This window comes from Brachyhypopomus gauderio, unplaced genomic scaffold, assembly GCF_052324685.1.
Source record: "Brachyhypopomus gauderio isolate BG-103 unplaced genomic scaffold, BGAUD_0.2 sc51, whole genome shotgun sequence".
Classification (NCBI taxonomy): domain Eukaryota; kingdom Metazoa; phylum Chordata; class Actinopteri; order Gymnotiformes; family Hypopomidae; genus Brachyhypopomus; species Brachyhypopomus gauderio.
Window position 1 is genome coordinate 2,383,729 of NW_027506876.1, and position 18,071 is coordinate 2,401,799.

Sequence of the window (18,071 nt, forward strand, 5' to 3'; positions counted from 1 at the left end):
ATATTGGTTTCTGAATGTTGCATTTAGTTTCAGTGGCTGCTCACAAATTAGGCCAACTTTAATATTCTGAAACTCATAATTCAAGGCTAGGTGTGTAGCAATCGTGTCTTTATAGAGAGTGAAACCTGTAAGATCAGTTGTTTTTCCCCCCAAAAGATTTTCAGGACTTACATCAGGCAGCCTTGGAATCTGTATGAGCCTTTTGAAGTATAGCATGTCTCTTGCTTTATTAAAAAATGTCTTGAGACTGAAAAACAAAGAAAGATTCAGATTAGATTTGTACAAGTTATTTTGAGAAAGTTCATACATTTTGGAAATATCTGTTCTCAGTTTCCTTACTGGTTACATGATTTCTTATAAGATACCTCCATATATATAAGTATTAATCTAGCATATATACACTACCATTCAAAAGTTTGGGGTCACTTAGAAATGTTCTTATTTTTGAAAGAAAAGCAGTTTTTTTTTAATTTAGCTAACATTAAATGCATCAAAAATACACTCTATACATTATTAATGTGGTAAATGACTATTCTAGCTGTAAACATCTGGTTTTTAATGCAATATCTACGTAGATGTATGGAGACCCATTTCCAACAACCATCACTCCAGTGTTCTAATGGTACATTGTGTTTGCCAACTGTGTAAGGAGGCTATTGGATATTTAGAAAACCCTTGAAAACCCTTGTGCAAGTAGGTTAACACAGCTGAAAACAGTTTTGCTGATTAGAGAAGCTATAAAACTGACCTTCCTTTGAGCTAGTTGAGAATCTGGAGCATTACAATTGTTGGTTCGATTAAACTCACAAAATGGCCAGAAAAAAACAACTTTCAATTGAAACTCGACAGTCTATTCTAGTTCTGAGAAATGAAGGCTATTCCATGCCAGACATTGCCAAGAAACTGAAGATTTCCTACAATGGTGTGTACTACTCCCTTCAGAGGAGAGCACAGACAGGCTCTAACCAGAGTAGAAGGAGAAGTGGAAGGCCCCGCTGCACAACTGAGCAACAAGACAAGTACAGAGCGCAAACAGTAAGATTGAGAAATGTGTAGAAGAGATAAAACATTGGATGGCGTGTAACTTTCTAGCACTAAATCCCGATAAAACAGAATTAATAATAGTTGGGTCTAGGGCTGCGAGAGACAAGATACATAATGTAGCATTTAATCTACATTCCTTTACTATAACCCCCAGCGCAGAGGTAAAGAACTTGGGCGTCACAATAGACCCAGATCTCTCGTTCGATACACATATTAATAATATAACTAGGGTAGCGTTCTTTCACTTGCGCAACATTGCCAAAATTAGAAACATATTAAATACTAGTGATGCAGAAAAACTAATCCATGCATTCATATCCTCTCGTTTAGATTATTGCAACAGTCTCCTAGCTGGATGCTCTGGTAAATCGATAAACAAACTCCAGCTGGTTCAGAACGCAGCAGCACGAGTTTTAACAAAAACTAAAAAGTTATCACATTAGTCCCGTACTATCGTCATTACACTGGCTGCCAATTCGATTCCGTATTGACTATAAAATACTTTTATTAACATATAAAACGCTGCATGGCTTAGCTCCAGACTATCTTAGTGAACTTATTGAACAATATAACCCAGCACGTTCACTTTGCAGGACGCAGGGTTATTAACTGTTCCTAGGATCAAAAAGATCACAGCAGGTGGAAGAGCCTTTTCTTTTAAAGCTCCGCAATTGTGGAATAATCTTCCTGCCTTTATTCGGGACTCAGACAGTCTCAATGTTTAAAACTCAACTAAAGACTTAACTGTTTAGTTTGACCTTTGATTAATCTGTTACATATTTACTACATCTCGTATCTTTTCTCCGAGGTTCACCTGGAGAGTAACATTGCAGTCGGAGCCTACAATACCAGCATCGCTGCTCCGACACGGAATGAAAGCCTGGCGTACATCAACAGACATTTACAGTGACAATATCAGAACTTTCATTTTTACCTTTACTTAGTCTGATTGTGTGATTTGTGTGCGACTTGTGTATTTGTCTGTATTTTGTGTAATTTGTGTGTTAACGGGCCGCCCAATGGAGGATGGGTTCCCTTTTGAGTCTTGGTTCTCCCGAGGTTTCTTCCTATTCCCCACCATCATAGGGAGTTTTTCCTCGCCACTGTCGCCTTTGGCTTGCTCATTAGGGTTCCATAGTATTGTTAACCTTTTAAATCCTGTAAAGCGCTTTGTGACAACATGTGTTGTGAAAAGCGCTATACAAATAAACTTTGATTGATTGGAGTCCCAAGTTTGAGAAATCGACGCCTCACAGGTCCTCAACTGTCAGCTTCATTAAATAGTACCCGCAAAATGCCAGTGTCAACGTCTACAGTGAAGAGGCGACTCCGGGATGCTGGCCTTCAGGACAGAGTGGCAAAGAAAAAGCCATATCTGAGACTGGCTAATAAAAGAAAAAGATTAATATGGGCAAAAGAACACAGACATTGGACAGAGGAAGATTGTTATGGACAGATGTGTTATGGACAGATGAATCAAAGTTTGAGGTGTTTGGATCATACAGACGAACATTTGTGAGACGCAAAACAACTGAAAAGATGCTGGAAGAGTGCCTGACACCATCTGTCAAACATGGTGGAGGTAATGTGATGGTCTGGGGTTGCTTTGGTGCTGGTAAAGTGGGAGATTTGTACAAGGTAAAAGGGATTTTGAATAAGGAAGGCTATCACTCCATTTTGCAACACCATGCCATACCCTGTAGACAGCGCTTGATTGGAGCCAATTTCATCCTGCAACAGGACAATTACCCAAAGCACACCTCCAAATTATGCACAAACTATTTAGAGAAGAAGCAGGCAGCTGGTGTTTTATTGGTAATGGAGTGGCCAGCGCAGTCACCAGATCTCAACCACATTGAGCTGTTGTGGGAGCAGCTTGACCGTATGGTACGAAAAAAGTGCCCATTAACCCAATCAAACTTGTGGGAGCGGCTTCTGGAAGCATGGGGTAAAATTTCTCCAGATTACCTCAGCAAATTAACAGCTAGAATGCCAAAGGTCTGCAATGCTGTAATTGCTGCTAAGGGAGCATTCTTTGACGAAAGCAAAGTTTAAAGTAGAAAATTATTTCCAAAAAAAAAAAAAAAACATTATTTCTACCTTGTCAATGTCTGGACTATATTTCTATTCATTTTGCAACTCATTTGATAAATAAAAGTATGAGATTTCAGGGAAAACACAAAATTGTCTAGGTGACCCCAAAATTTTGAACGGTAGTGTAACTGGGCAGAATAATAGCACATTACTGTAGGCAAAAGTCCACCAAGAGCTCTTTGCCATTTAGATACTTGCCTGTGGAACTGATCATGGAAGCGTTCACGATGACCCTGTAGTGTGTCAGCTGGTAAACCTGAGGTCAACATGAACAAACACATAAATGTACATCACGGACCACAGTCAGTAGAGGGCACTGAAAGAACTCAAAAACAAACAAAAAACAGCATAAAGACACCAAATATAAATATAAAATACAAAACAAGAGAGCGACAACTATTTAATTTATTGCAAGTCATATTCTATATATTTAACATTTTATCATTATTATTAACCTTAATGCAGAAATGATGAAGAGACTCACAGGCATGTAACTTGAACAGCAGCTTGACAGTGTAATGGTACAAGTGACTACAGTCCTGAACAACCTGGATAAGTGGAGCTAGTTTACATTGGCCTGCTGTCAAAGTTGAGATTGCAATAGAAGTATTGAGCTGTCGTAGGACTGTGGGGGGGGGGGGGGGGGGGGGGGGGGAGACAACATAAAGCATAAACTGTCATTTCAAATTACCTTTATTACCAACGCAAATAAAGCCAGAAATACAGAACATTTCTATAGGATACCTTTCGATATACACTACCAGTCAAAATTTTGCAAACAGTTGAAAATGTATTTTCTCTATGGTCTTAAGGGCATTTTTAGCTAATGCTTAAATATAATACAAATATAAATTGTTAATGTTGATGGCCTTGTCTACCAGGTTGTCCATCAGTTTTGGACTTTGCTAATTCCCATTGACTAGTCTTGTGTGTAGACTTTTTGGGTGTTTATGATTAAGTAAAATTGGCTCAGCAATTTTGATTACAAATTAGGCAGTCAACTTAAAACGTCAACTGTAAAGTTGTTGAATGGCTGAGAATTTTCCAAGACATTTCAGGAAACTTAAAAGGAGCACAACACTAGCATATATAGACCAGAAATAACACCAAAAAATGTTCACCAGACAAAATATTTCTATTTTTTAATGCGAGTAGGAGTATGTAGTATGGTAGTAGACAGGAAGTAACAAACATTGGGAGTGGATAAACAACATGCCCATGTGAATGTAACAGTGTTGTGCTATGGGGTAACTGCTCCAGGTTAAAAAGCACAGACTAAGACTTAGTTACATCACCTATACTACCGTAGCATTTTTTGCAGAACATATAAAGAGCATTGTGTAATAAAATATATATACAATAATCAGTTGCTACAGTTATATAAATAATGATAAAAGTACAGAAGTATTGGTTTTGCTTAATTTAAGAGAACAACTAGCTGGTTGGTCAAGTCTGGAATGAAGAGCACTTTAGGTGAAGAATTTCCTGGCCAACAGGTTTCTCCATCTGGCAAAAGTTGGTATGGGTCAAGAAGACTTGATTGTTAAAACACAGTAAAAGGAACACTCACCTGCCTCAGCAAGCCGAAGCTCTACGTCCATGTAATCAAACACCTCAACAGTCAGCTGGAACCTGAATAAACGAAGACAGCCTTCTGAATCGGTCACGCAGCTCATACGCACAAGGCACATTCTGTTAACCTGTTGTGACTGCTGTTTATAGAATTCAAATCAAATATGCGCCATTATGTTCCTTAACACAAAGTGTACTTTTTTTTGCAATGATGTCTGAAGCTCATCATGTGACTTGAAAATAGTGAGCATGGAACAAGTGTAACCAGTTAAGCAATGCATTCTGTTGTCTTTTGGAAACATGAAGAGTTTAGTGCAACAGAAACTGTCAAATGTGAAACTTAATCATTCAACCAATAGTTTAGCAAATATCAGCCAAACAACTATGACAACACTGTAGACCTTCTCAAGATCTGAAGTCTCATTACTTTTTAACATTTCTAATCAACATTTGGGGTATTTTCATTTTCATAATGCTTTGACGTTATGATACTTAACTGAAAAATGTAATTAAACATAGTTTGAAGACTATAGCAAAATAGCAAAAATAGCACATACATTATTAATTATGCAAAATTTGATTTGTAAATACATATTCTTAACTAGCTAAAACAATACATCACAAAAGATGCTCAATGAGATTAAGGGTCTTCAACTTCCCATTCAAGACAAAGTCCAATATGTGGACCATTAGATGATACGGAGTTTTTGCACCGATTTGCCTTGTTGTGGCCTGTCTGCTTGCTTCTACAATTGATAGATGCTAGAGCTAGCAAACCTGGTGCAAACCATCTTAACTATATTTAGAGTTAAGTATAAGTGTTAGAAATGCTAGTGTGCATAGTTTGCACCACACACACACTCAGACACTCACAGGTCATAGGACATACAAGGTTTTGGAATGTAGAGTTTCAGTATTTATCTTCACTTAAGGACCAGTGCTCTACTGATAGACATACTGCTGCAAATCATCTTCATTTAAGGACCAGTGCTCTACTGATAGACATACTGCTGTAAATCATCTTCACTTAAGGACCAGTGCTCTACTGATAGACATACTGCTGTAAATCATCTTCACTTAAGGACCAGTGCTCTACTGATAGACATACTGCTGTAAATCATCTTCATTTAAGGACCAGTGCTCTACTGATAGACATACTGCTGTAAATCATCTTCACTTAAGGACCAGTGCTCTACTGATAGACATACTGCTGTAAATCATCTTCTCTTAAGGACCAGTGCTCTACTGATAGACATACTGCTGTAAATCATCTTCATTTAAGGACCAGTGCTCTACTGATAGACATACTGCTGTAAATCATCTTCTCTTAAGGACCAGTGCTCTACTGATAGACATACTGCTGTAAATCATCTTCTCTTAAGGACCAGTGCTCTACTGATAGACATACTGCTGTAAATCATCTTCATTTAAGGACCAGTGCTCTACTGATCGACATACTGCTGTAAATCATCTTCATTTAAGGACCAGTGCTCTACTGATAGACATACTGCTGTAAATCATCTTCTCTTAAGGACCAGTGCTCTACTGATAGACATACTGCTGTAAATCATCTTCTCTTAAGGACCAGTGCTCTACTGATAGACATACTGCTGTAAATCATCTTCATTTAAGGACCAGTGCTCTACTGATCGACATACTGCTGTAAATCATCTTCATTTAAGGACCAGTGCTCTACTGATAGACATACTGCTGTAAATCATCTTCAATCATCACTCTCATCAGTGCCACAATTTTCATTATTTATCACTAACATGCTCAGACAAACAAAGACAAAGTTTGAGTTGGAAGTAATTTTGTTTTCTGTCTACCGAGTGTTTTCTACAATGCCACCCACACAGCATGACATCATTGTCTATCTGGCAGCAGCACAGCAGCAACAAGCAGTAAACGACATGAACGTTCAATCTGGTCGTGGTGTTGAGGTTATGAGGCTGCTGCAATACCAAATTAACATTCCAATGAAATTCCTGCAATTAACCACTTTGGTTTTTTGCATTATTTCACTTCCATACAAATAAGCTATTGGTTTATTGCAACCTGACACGATTAAATAGATGAAACATTCTGAGCAATAGTGCTAATAAAAAAAGCAAAAACAACAACAGTGATGTGGCATAAGAATTACACTGTAATTCATTTATATGTGATTTTCACCTTAGAAAATACCCACACATCAATCACAGCAGTATCAACTTGTTGTGTAGCAGTTCATAAAGGAAGTTGCACAATGAGGAACCTTTCATGAAATCCCGAACTAATGGTTTTGGGAAAGTTATACTTTCCATTATTAAGCCTGTCAGTTAATTAGTTATAATTTGGTCTCGTTTAATTTTTCCTCCTTTTCCTTATGTGCTTTTCTATCCCCAAGGCTTAGGTGTGGTGTAGGCAGCTGCACACAGCCCCAACAGTGTGCTTCCCTGCCTCTGTAGAGTGGCATTCTGTGCTACTCTGTGTTGTAACTGAATGTCACTGTGAAACTGCCATTCCAAAGTGACCCATTTATAGGCATCATCATTCATTCCATACTTGCTTTTCATCTTAAATGGATCTGATCCTAAATGAGTATAACAAGTATAATGAGTATTTTCCACAATGAGTACACACTGTCTGCTATGTTTTCCTAAGGAGACAGGAAAGCACAGCATAACTTGTATCAGCTGGTTTAACAGGTAGCATGACCTATGCTCCATTATGTCAAGATATTGCATCGGGAGTGGCGTTACTACCCACACACATTGCAGCTATTGTAAATGATGTAAAACTTCTGATATATACATGTGAGTGAACAACACAATGACTTTGCCATGAAGACAATAGTAACAATTATAAAAAATCTGTAAAATCTTTGACAGAGTGCACATTTCTGCTTTACCTTAAACTCTGTACATTTCATTTATTCACACATGCCCAATTTGGTATTGATGAGCTGAAGAGTAGCTCATACTTATGAGCTAAAATGAGAAAAAAAACAAATTCTGGTACCATTTTATTTGCTCCAAGATATTTCTCATTTAGGTCCTCAAATGAACCTTGTTCTTTTGTCTCAGTGCCAATGCTCTAGTCACCTTACACAAAAATACACTATATTGCCAAAAGTATTCACTCACCCATCCAAATTATCGGAATCAGGTGTTCCAGTCACATCCATGGCCACAGGTGTATAAAATTAAGCACCTAGGCATGCAGATTGTTTTAACAAACATTTGTGAAAGAATGGGTCGCTCTTATTAGCTCAGTGAATTCCAGCATGGAACTGTGATAGGATGCTACATGTGCAACAAATCCAGTCGTGAAATTTCCTGGATCGTAAATATTTCACAGTCAGCTGCCAGCTTTATAATAAGAAAATGGACGTTTTTGGGAATGACAGCAAGTCAGCCACGAAGTGTTAGGACACGTAAACTGATGGAGCAGGTCAGCAGATGCTGAAGCGCATAGTGTGAAGAGGTCAGCAACTTTCTGCAGAGTCACTACAGATATCCAAACTTCATGTGGCCTTCAGATTAGCTCTGGAGCAGTGGAGGCGTGGTCTTTGGAATGACAAAACACATTTCTCCATCTGGCAATCTGATGGACGAGTCTGGGTTTGGCGGTTGCCAGGAGAACGGAACCTGTCTGACTGCATTGTGCCATGTGTAAAGTTTGGTGTAGGAGGGATTATGGTGTGGGGTTGTTTTCAGGAGCTGGGCTTGGTCTCTTAGCTCTAGTGAAAGTCAAATGATACTATGATACTGATACTTTTAATTTGGTAAGTTTGGGACTTTTGTAAATCTGCAAGTAGACCTCTGCCACTCTGAAAATTCACACACAACTGCAGATTCTTCTTTTAATTATTATTATTAAACCTATTAAGACCCACCTGTGTAGCTGCCTTTGCAATTGTGATTTATTTATTTCAATTTTCAGTTATGCCCAATCCCATATTCATTTTGCCCTTCACAAATATTTCACAGACACAAAGACATAAGCAAAATAAAATAGCACATACACATTATTGATATCTGTTCCTGCTGTGCGTTCCAGAACCTCATCGGAAACTTCTAGGTTGGTTCGAATTTCTGGATGCTACAAAAAAAACAAACAAACCAACCAACAAACAAGCAAAACCATCAACAGAATGGGATTTGCATTGGTTCTCTAGGACTTTCACAACATTCCATTACCTAATCTACTCTTATACTGTAACATTGACAAGATTTTTGAACTGTTAATTACTGCCCTGAAAGTCATAAAAATGTATGGAAATCAATACTCATACAATTTAAATGTTTTTCTTACTTACTAAGTTTTAATCTTATGGTATATCATGTTTGAACCTGTGTGTGCATCTTTGGACAAGAAAAGATACCCGCCATTTTTTAATTGAGAGGGATTTTGTGGAAGAGCCACTGGGGGACTGTTTTGGGGTTGTTGTGTGGATTGGTTATCTCGATTGTAAGGCAAGTTATTGCCTTTCTTTATTAGATTTATGATAATAACTGGTACCTGAACATTTTGGTACTTTGAAGCTATGTCAACACATACACGTACAGAGGTATTTTAAAAAACATAACCTAGCTAGCTAGCTTTTTCTATGTGTTTTGCCCTTCATCCACACAGAAAGGGCGTTTTAGGTCACTGAAAACGTAAAACTTGAATGTTCAGTATTGTTGGGGAATGAGTTTTCCTTGCTTGATGCTAAATAGCTAGAGTACATCACCATTCATATTTAGTCATTGTTCATTTTAATTACAATTTCAGGAATGTAAAGTTAGGGTAATTTCTCAAAAAATGTTACATTAACATTATAACTGTTGCTAACATTACCAGATTAGAAAATGGACTAGCTACCAAGTCTAGCTTGTAACTATACAGGAATGCTCCACTATTTATTTCACTTCTATAGAAATAATAAAAAAAAGATAGATACTAGCTAGCTAGTTAGCTAAAATTAACTGCATTCCTGCAGAAAAAGTGACCCTCCCATGTTACCATTACAGTAGTTTAGCAGTTTGTGGTAATGACTAATTTGAAGAGGGCAAGTTATATAAATGTACGTATGTATGTAAATGTAATTAGAATTTAAAACATGCTGGATATGCCCGTCAATTTATGAACATTGGTTAATTTTCTTGATGAGACTTCTGCCAGCCATGATATTTTAAGGTTGGCAAAGGTCAACTGAAACTCAGGGCAAATTGAGGGCTTTGCTGGAAGAGTGATAAGCTTCCGCATTAGTCAGATTCAGATAAATTCAGATTCAGGTGTTAATGTGGATAATTCAGTGGTGTTTAATGTTAACAAAATATTGTATTTTTTCTTTGTATACACAATATTGTATGTTTCATTGTATTCAGTTTTAATTGTGTGTTTTTTTATTAAAGTATATTAAATGAATGGATGTATTTGGTAACATTTATCAAAATAATTTACATAATTATAGTTAGCAATATAAATTCATACAACCAAGTAATTGAAAATGTTTACTTCATAACAAATTTGCTTAATATTTGTTTAAACTTTGATGACCATGACATTCCTGTCTTGTACCTTAAGTGCAATTAAGTAACATTTACTTTATATTTTCAGAAATTATGTTTAGTCATAAGTATATTTCACTTGATACTGGTGAGCTGTATTATTACAGTAGTAACATTTACTTTAGAGCTAATGCTAATTATGAGGATTTTATAAAGTTATTTTTTCAGTGTACACTAGTAAAATATAAAATGGAAAACAAAATGTATGTTCTTCACAAATTATGCTATGTAAATAAATCTGGAAAAACATTCAAAATCACATTCAAATCACATTCAACATTCACATACAAATGAATCAGGAGAATGTCATTAGATTTATTGATTGAATAAGACGCAACTCCCCCTTTCTTCTTCTGTATTAAAAATGCTAATGAGGCACAATGTTAACAAATCTACTAAAAGTAGCCTCTCACCTTTGTATGAAATTCCATCTTGGAGCAAAGAAGCTTGGTATATAGACCAACAAGTTGTCCATATCCATATCTGTCTCTGAGGTTTCCCTAAAGACCATATTAATTAGTTATTACCTTTTATCACCTATTATGATAAGTATAAAAAAGTAAAAAAAAAAAAACAAATACATAAAAAAAGAAACAGCTTCAACAATAATTTAGATTAGAGTTTTCAAACCATTGTTTAACTTACCCACAGTATTCCAGTCTCTGCAATGTCACTGTAATGTCTCATGCAGTCTTGTAAGCTCTATTGAAAAAATTAGGGCTGTCAATACCTTGCATGGGACTTAAAATGCCATTCTTAGAGCATAATGTTCTGTTTGTTTAGTGTCTCCAACTTACATTAAAGGACATTTATTAATTAGAAATAGGCAAGATATGACAAAGTTGTTGGTGGTAAATAGGAAATGTATAAGGACCATGTTCTAAACTGTCAATTTCTCAGTGTTCAACAAAATATTTGACATGCCCATACTCTGAATGTTCCACTGAGCTATAAGTACTTGATCACTACTATAGAGTACTGTATAGAGGATACAAAATGCTGTACTAATTTTATATAATTCAACATTGCAAAACAATTTGAATAAGGTTTTCTTGGTGAAATATGAAATACTGGAACCTCAACCACATCTATATGAAGGCCACCACTGACATATCAGCATTCTTTCTCAATCGTAGGACATCCAATTGTATACTTTTAGAGACCTATAAATGACTGGCCCCAGTTGATTTTTTTTTTAAATAAAATTCACCTCTAAACTTTAAGTACATTGCTTGCTACTGAAAAAATAATGACTTACTAGGAATATAGGATTCCTTCTATCAGCAGCAAACATTATTGTTTAACAATAAACTCATACTTGGATTACAATGAATAATGTACAAAATGATATACAATATTAAGACAAATTTTAATTGGGGAGGGACAACCTGTGTCACCAACAAAAATGCATGAAATGGATAAAAATGTAAATAATTACAACGGAAAACACTTGCATTAGGGTGGCCATCACGAAGAACTTTATGTAAAACATGGCAAAACTTCCAGCTGAGGATGGCACTGTTGGACAAGGGCAGCCCAATAGCATAGGACCAGAATGTGTATGCTCCCTTTTCTCGGTGGGTTCCCAGGATAATTCCTAAACACAGTCAAGGATTATGGACACACAATAACAACAAAAACTAGAGATACATTATCAAACAAATCTGTAACGTTTATCATAAACATTTAACATTCATTAGATGTGGCCCTGAATATTCACAGTGTTTATTTAACCAAGAATAAGAACAGAGTGAAGAATCTGAAAAAGGATACGGCGGGCATGCTTTTCCTTTACTGGTGTCTCAGTGGAGTTAATAGCTTTACTGATGCTGCTGAGCTGGTGGAATGAGGGAGGAAATAGATTACATTTTATTTGAAGAAGACTATTTTTGTGCTTAATTGACTCTTCATAACATATTAGCATATTTCTGAATCATTAAAAAATTATTGTAGAGATATTCACAGTACTGCTACTTTATAAACTACAGATGTGGTAGTTCTATAATAACCATGCAAACAGAAATATACAGACATTTAACAGAAAGGTACAGCAGAAATGTATGATGAGCAGAGAAATTAAAGGATAACATATGTTACACTAAAAATATACACTAATTTATTAATCATTAATCATCTCATTGAAATATAAACTTGTTAACTTTGAGAGTCCCAAAGGGGAATATATTATACCACCTTGCAATGAAGATGGTGTAAACAATGGACATTTTTACCTAAGGACCAACACCTGTGTGACAGTTATGTGAGGTTGATGCTATGTGAGGTTCACATTCACATCATCTCATTTTCTTCATGTATTCCTTTGTACTCTGAATTTCATGTTATAATAATACATCTGGTGCATAAAATGGTTCTCTCTGGTCTCCTCTTAAAGTGACAGCACATCTTAATTTGCATACAATTTTTTATTTAGAATTTAAAAAAAATTTAAAAACAAACAATGTCAATAAGGTCACAAGTGACAATGAAAGGGCCCAAGTTTGCACTTTAGATGCAGACTCAGCAGCACCCCATATTGATGCACGTTCACCATCCATAACTGAGACAGAGAGCTGTAGCACTGCACAAATGCAAACTCAAATTTACCATGGATACAAACTCAGTCTTATCCAGTTGGTTACATAAAGGATTTCGGTTGGAGACTATGGCTGCCACAGTGTATATAAAAGGCAACATTTTAAATAAATTTCTAAGTACATTCGCCACACTGGTTTCTAAACCTGGTTTGAAAATAACTGGAATCTGGATCAGTCAATTCAATTGTGTTTAAACTGTGACCTTAGTCAAATGCTCCACAATTCCTTACTGGCAGAAAATGTACCAAAATCAGCAGGCTACCTCAAAGTCCATAACTGAACACTCCTGTTAAGTTTAATTGGTCTTAAATTTGGAGCAACTAGAAGCAGCTTATTTAATTCTAACAGATAAATAGACACCGCAGGTGATTGTTCCCGGCCAATTTTGAAGAAAAAAACATTACGATCCATGTTATTCTACCAAGAAAAAAAGTATATATTTTTAATTAAACACATTTTAACAGAACAAGAATAGAGTTACAATTAATATAACTAGGAACAAATCCAGAGTAATGAAAGGAGCTGAACTTATCATTCTTCAATACTAAAATTGATTTGATTAATCAGCAATTGCCTCTCGTCACTTCCTCTACCCTCTCGTCACTTCCTCTACCCTCTCGTCACTTCCTCTACCCTCTCTCATTCCCAAAATTGTAAATCTTCCACTTCTCAACTTGATCCTCTTCCAACAACCCTGGTTAAAGCATGTCTACCCTCTATTACCCTCTCCTTACCCTTACCCTCTGATAACTGCCATTATTCATTCATCTCTCACCTCTGGATCTGTCCCTCTGCCATTAAAGTCTGTTGCAGTTACCCCTATATTAAAGAAACCTGGTCTAGACCCTTAACAACTTCAATAACCCCAGTCCTATCTCTAATTTACCTTTCCTTTCTAAAATCCTTGAGAAGACAGTTGCTTCACAGGTTCACTCTCACCTCTCCAATAATGACCTCTATGAGCAATTTCAATGTGGATTTCGTCCCCATCATAGTACAGAAACAGCACTCCTCAAAATAACAATCGACCTCTTGACTGCAGCCGACTCGGGTCTTTTATCCATACTCATTCTCCTTGATCTGAGTGCAGCATTCAACACAATTTCTCATTGCGTCCTCCTTCATAGGTTATCAGCCATTGGTTTCCCCAACACTCCTCTGGCCTGGTTCACCTCATATCTCTCTGAACGCACTCCGTTTATTCAATTGAAGATATTCACATCCCAGCCATCTCCCCTCACTTCTGGTGTTCCCCAAGGTTCAGTCCTTGGTCCTATTCTTTTCATCATTTATCTTATTCCTTTAGGTCACATCAAGTATAAAGTCCAGATTCAGTGTAATGTGGACGACACCCAGCTGTATGTTTCTAGCAAACCCAACTCCGCCCTCCCTCCCTCCTCCTTCTGTGATTGTTTACAGGAAGTGAAGTCTTGGTTTTCCTCAAATTTTCTCAAACTCAACAGTGATAAAACAGAGGTCCTCCTCATTAGTTCTTAATCAGTTCTTGCGAAAGTAAAAAGTTTTTCCATCTCCATAGACAACACTATTGTTCCTCCCTCCCCTCAGGTAAAGAGTCTGGGTGTCGTCCTTGATAGCACTCTGTCTTTCCAAATTTATATAAATACTTTTATCTCCGTCACATTAACCGTCTCCGTCCCTCTTTCACTCCTGACAATACTGCCATCTTGGTTAATTCCCTGGTCACTTCCCACCTGGACTATTGTAATTCTCTTTTGTTCGGTCTCCCCCTCAAATCCCTCCATAAGCTTCAACTGGTTCAGAATGCTACTGCCCGTGTCATATCTAGAACCCCATCCTTTCATCACATTAGTGTCATATCTAGAACCCCATCCTTTCATCCTGTTCTTCAGCAGCTTCACTGTCTTCCTGTTAAATCTTGCATTGATTATAAACTTCTACTTCTCACATTGAAGGCTATCCATCACCTCGCCCCTCCATATCTCACTGAGCTCCTACACATTAACAGACCCAGCCGCACTCTCTGATCCTCCCAGTCCATCAGTCTCACTGTTCCCCTGGCCCGTATGAGCACCATGGGGCTAAGAGCTTTCAGCTCAGCTCCCCGTCTCTGGAACTCTCTTACACTAGACATCCCAAATATTGATTCCTTAGACATTTTTAAATCACGCCTCAAAACACACCTGTTTAGGACAGCATATAGTCTCCAGTCTGCTCCCTGCTTTTTGTTGCTTATGGTGTTTGTTGTTTATGTTCTTTGCTTAGATTTTATTATTTTATGTACGGTGACCTTGAGAGTCCTGAAAGCCACCTATAAATAAAATGTATTCTTCTTCTTCTTCTTCTATTATTATTATTATTATTATTATTATTATTTATTATTTATTATTTATTATTATTATTATAAAGAATGTTGGCATGACACAGAAGAAAACAATATCAACATAAACACTAGGGTTGCCATGGTTGCCCGTGTTTGTCTTGAGCTGTCCTTATATTTGAATTTATCAATGCGATACTGAATGTCTCACATGATTGATGGTGCTGGTGCCTTTGTTCTTGGTTTTGTACTTCTAGGTGCATAAAACTTCATTGCAATGGAAGTGTCAAAGTTAAAGTGTGGTAGTGCACAAGACTCTCTGATCATGCCTAGTCTTCTTAGGTCACCTCTAGCGGTTATTCATGTTCATGGCATTAGATTTTATTGGTATGTTGAGGAAGAAGTCAGTATATTTCAATAACACCTAAAATGAGAGCTTTTTGAATTTTTGCCAATGTTATTCTGACAGAAAAGAGCCCACTACATAAAAGGCAGAGGGTTACAATAAAGAATTCCAGGCTAATTCTTGGTTTAATGCAGTGGTTCTCAAACTTTTCAAATTCATTAAAGGGAGGAATCCTCCCTGGTTCACACTGTTCCGCAAACATTTTAAACATCCGGGGCTTATGCAAAACGAACAGGCATTAAAATGACAGGCTTAAAAAGGTTCATTTCTTCCAATTGCTTGCGCCCCACCTGCAATACCCATGCGCCCCACTAGTGGGGCGCGCCCTACACTTGGAGAAATGCTGGTTTAATGTCATTACAACCAGCTAAATGTCTATATGAGAGTGACATTTCTTAAACAGGTGGTTTTTCAAATGGAAAAGTAAATCAAATGTTTTAATTAATCTATATTCACCATTCACCATATCAATAAGTAAATTGATAAATACTGGCCAGTATGGATTCCTTCAGTTACCCATATCAAAGTTGCATACAAAAGGAGTGCAGATTAGATGACCGTGAATGACTTACAAACTACACCAGGTCTGATTCCAGGTCTTAAACCATCATACAACATAAAAACAATCTGTGATTTGAGCACAACTCATGAATCAGTTTAAGATCAGTTTAAGAAAAAGCAAGTTCTGATGCACTGGTGCCTCATTTGTGTGTCATTTACGTGTAATTTCCATTCCCTTATTTGTCTTTACATACATAGTATTTACATTAAACAACCCAAATTCCCGTAGGTGTAGAGCAATTAAGAGTGAACTTAAGATTGTTCAATCAAAACGGAAGATGAACAAAAGGAAGTAAATTCAGAGTAAAAATAAAGAGAAGTTTTAGTTAAATTACTTAAATTCCTAAAGAGCTGTGTAGACTGAATTTGCACACTTTGGTAGCATTTCTTGTTTTGTGCAGGCTGCTCAGTACACACATCAACACGTTTTTGATAATTATTGAATTTCAATGTCTTGTAAACATTTTGATACAAAATATATAAGCATACTGCAGGAGTTCCAGGACTAATTCAAAAGGGGTTTGTTTCCATCACTCAATTATTGATACTTTAATCTTATTTGGTTGCTTACTGGCAAACCCACACCCATTTTATCCACCCTTAAATTTAACTACTCGGATCACTAAAGATGCAGCTGCATCAACAAAGACAACATGACAAAGTACTGGCTTGGGAAAGATATACCAGCCTGAAGTCTGAATATATAGCAAAACTTCCAGCACAACTGGAAAGATTAAAGACTTGTATACATGCACTCACATAATAAACTACATGGGTTATTACACGTACAACATTTTAAAAATTGCAAAAATAAAATGTGTGAATGGTGGTGTCCAAGTAAGGAATACATTATTGTCCATTTTACATTTTATGTTAAAGTATGCACGTTTGACACTGGTTAAACAGAAATATGTGATTTAATACAGTTAAATATACAAAAAATGTTTTGCCATTAAACTTAGGCACCGCTTTGAAATTCACATTACAAATATAAATGTTGCCTTTAAATTTGTAAATATAAACATGTATTTTTCTTTTTTAATAACAGACATTTCTCCTAACAGAGTAGCATTTTCCTTAACAGATCAGCTAAAATGTAACATTAGTAGTGATTTAGGGCACTGGATGTATTTATCTACATTGTATTTATCTACAGCCAGCACCCAATTATCCAGCTACAAAATATGAATGCACAAGCAAAACCCGAGGTGGCATTGCCAGACAGGATGGATAAATACTGGGATGGTCTGGTTAAGTGAACCCAGCCTTCCTCCAAAAATGCTATGCAGAGTTTACTTCATGGTTTACCCCATTAGGTCTGACTAGGGCTGAACGATTAATTGCATTTGCGATAATTTCGCGATTTTTTAAAACGCGATTGTCTAATCGCACAGGCTGCGATTTAAACTGGTCACGTGACTTGGGAGCGAGCCGAGCCGAGGACGAACGGAGCAAACCCGAGCAGGAGGCAGGGAGGTGGAGAAGTGAAGTTAACACAGCGCACTTTAACTTGTTGCACAATGGCTTTCAGAAGCTGACACAACTGAAAGTCTAATACCAAAGAGGGGCAGCACATCAGTTGTGTGAAATTACTTTGGCTTTTAAAAAGATGCTGCTCAACGTCAGGTACCCTGCAAAACATGCCTTGCTACTGTTGCTACGACGCGAGGTAACACTACAAACCTTCACCATTAAAAAAACACCACAAAGCCTCGTATGATATTTGTAAGGCTAAAATGCCAACGACCAGTGCTGCATCTTCAAATACGCCAAAGTGTTTCTCTGCGCTTATACAGCTTTAGTATGCGGTGAGCAGCGAAATACTGTAAAATCACGCATATAGGCGCAATAGGATTTAAAGCACGGATGAATCGCGAAAGCGCGGATAGCTTGACCGCGGTCCAGCAGACAGGGTTCACTGACCGAACCGTTTGAAAGTGTAACTCCTTATGGATGTAATT

General features: G+C 37.1%; 1 protein-coding gene across 1 annotated transcript in view; it reads right to left on the reverse strand.

Moving 5' to 3' along the window:
- Positions 1-18,071, reverse strand: part of hip1rb (huntingtin interacting protein 1 related b) — a 56,555-nt gene that overhangs the window by 27,381 nt on the left and 11,103 nt on the right. Inside the window, exons 2-10 of the mRNA XM_076987101.1 lie at positions 12,024-12,087; positions 11,705-11,847; positions 10,896-10,952; positions 10,664-10,750; positions 8,720-8,796; positions 4,709-4,770; positions 3,623-3,763; positions 3,337-3,394; positions 172-247 (exon numbers count right to left, since the gene is read on the reverse strand). Of these exons, the coding sequence (XP_076843216.1) occupies positions 172-247; positions 3,337-3,394; positions 3,623-3,763; positions 4,709-4,770; positions 8,720-8,796; positions 10,664-10,750; positions 10,896-10,952; positions 11,705-11,847; positions 12,024-12,087 (765 nt within the window). The remainder of the gene's footprint in view (positions 1-171; positions 248-3,336; positions 3,395-3,622; positions 3,764-4,708; positions 4,771-8,719; positions 8,797-10,663; positions 10,751-10,895; positions 10,953-11,704; positions 11,848-12,023; positions 12,088-18,071) is intronic.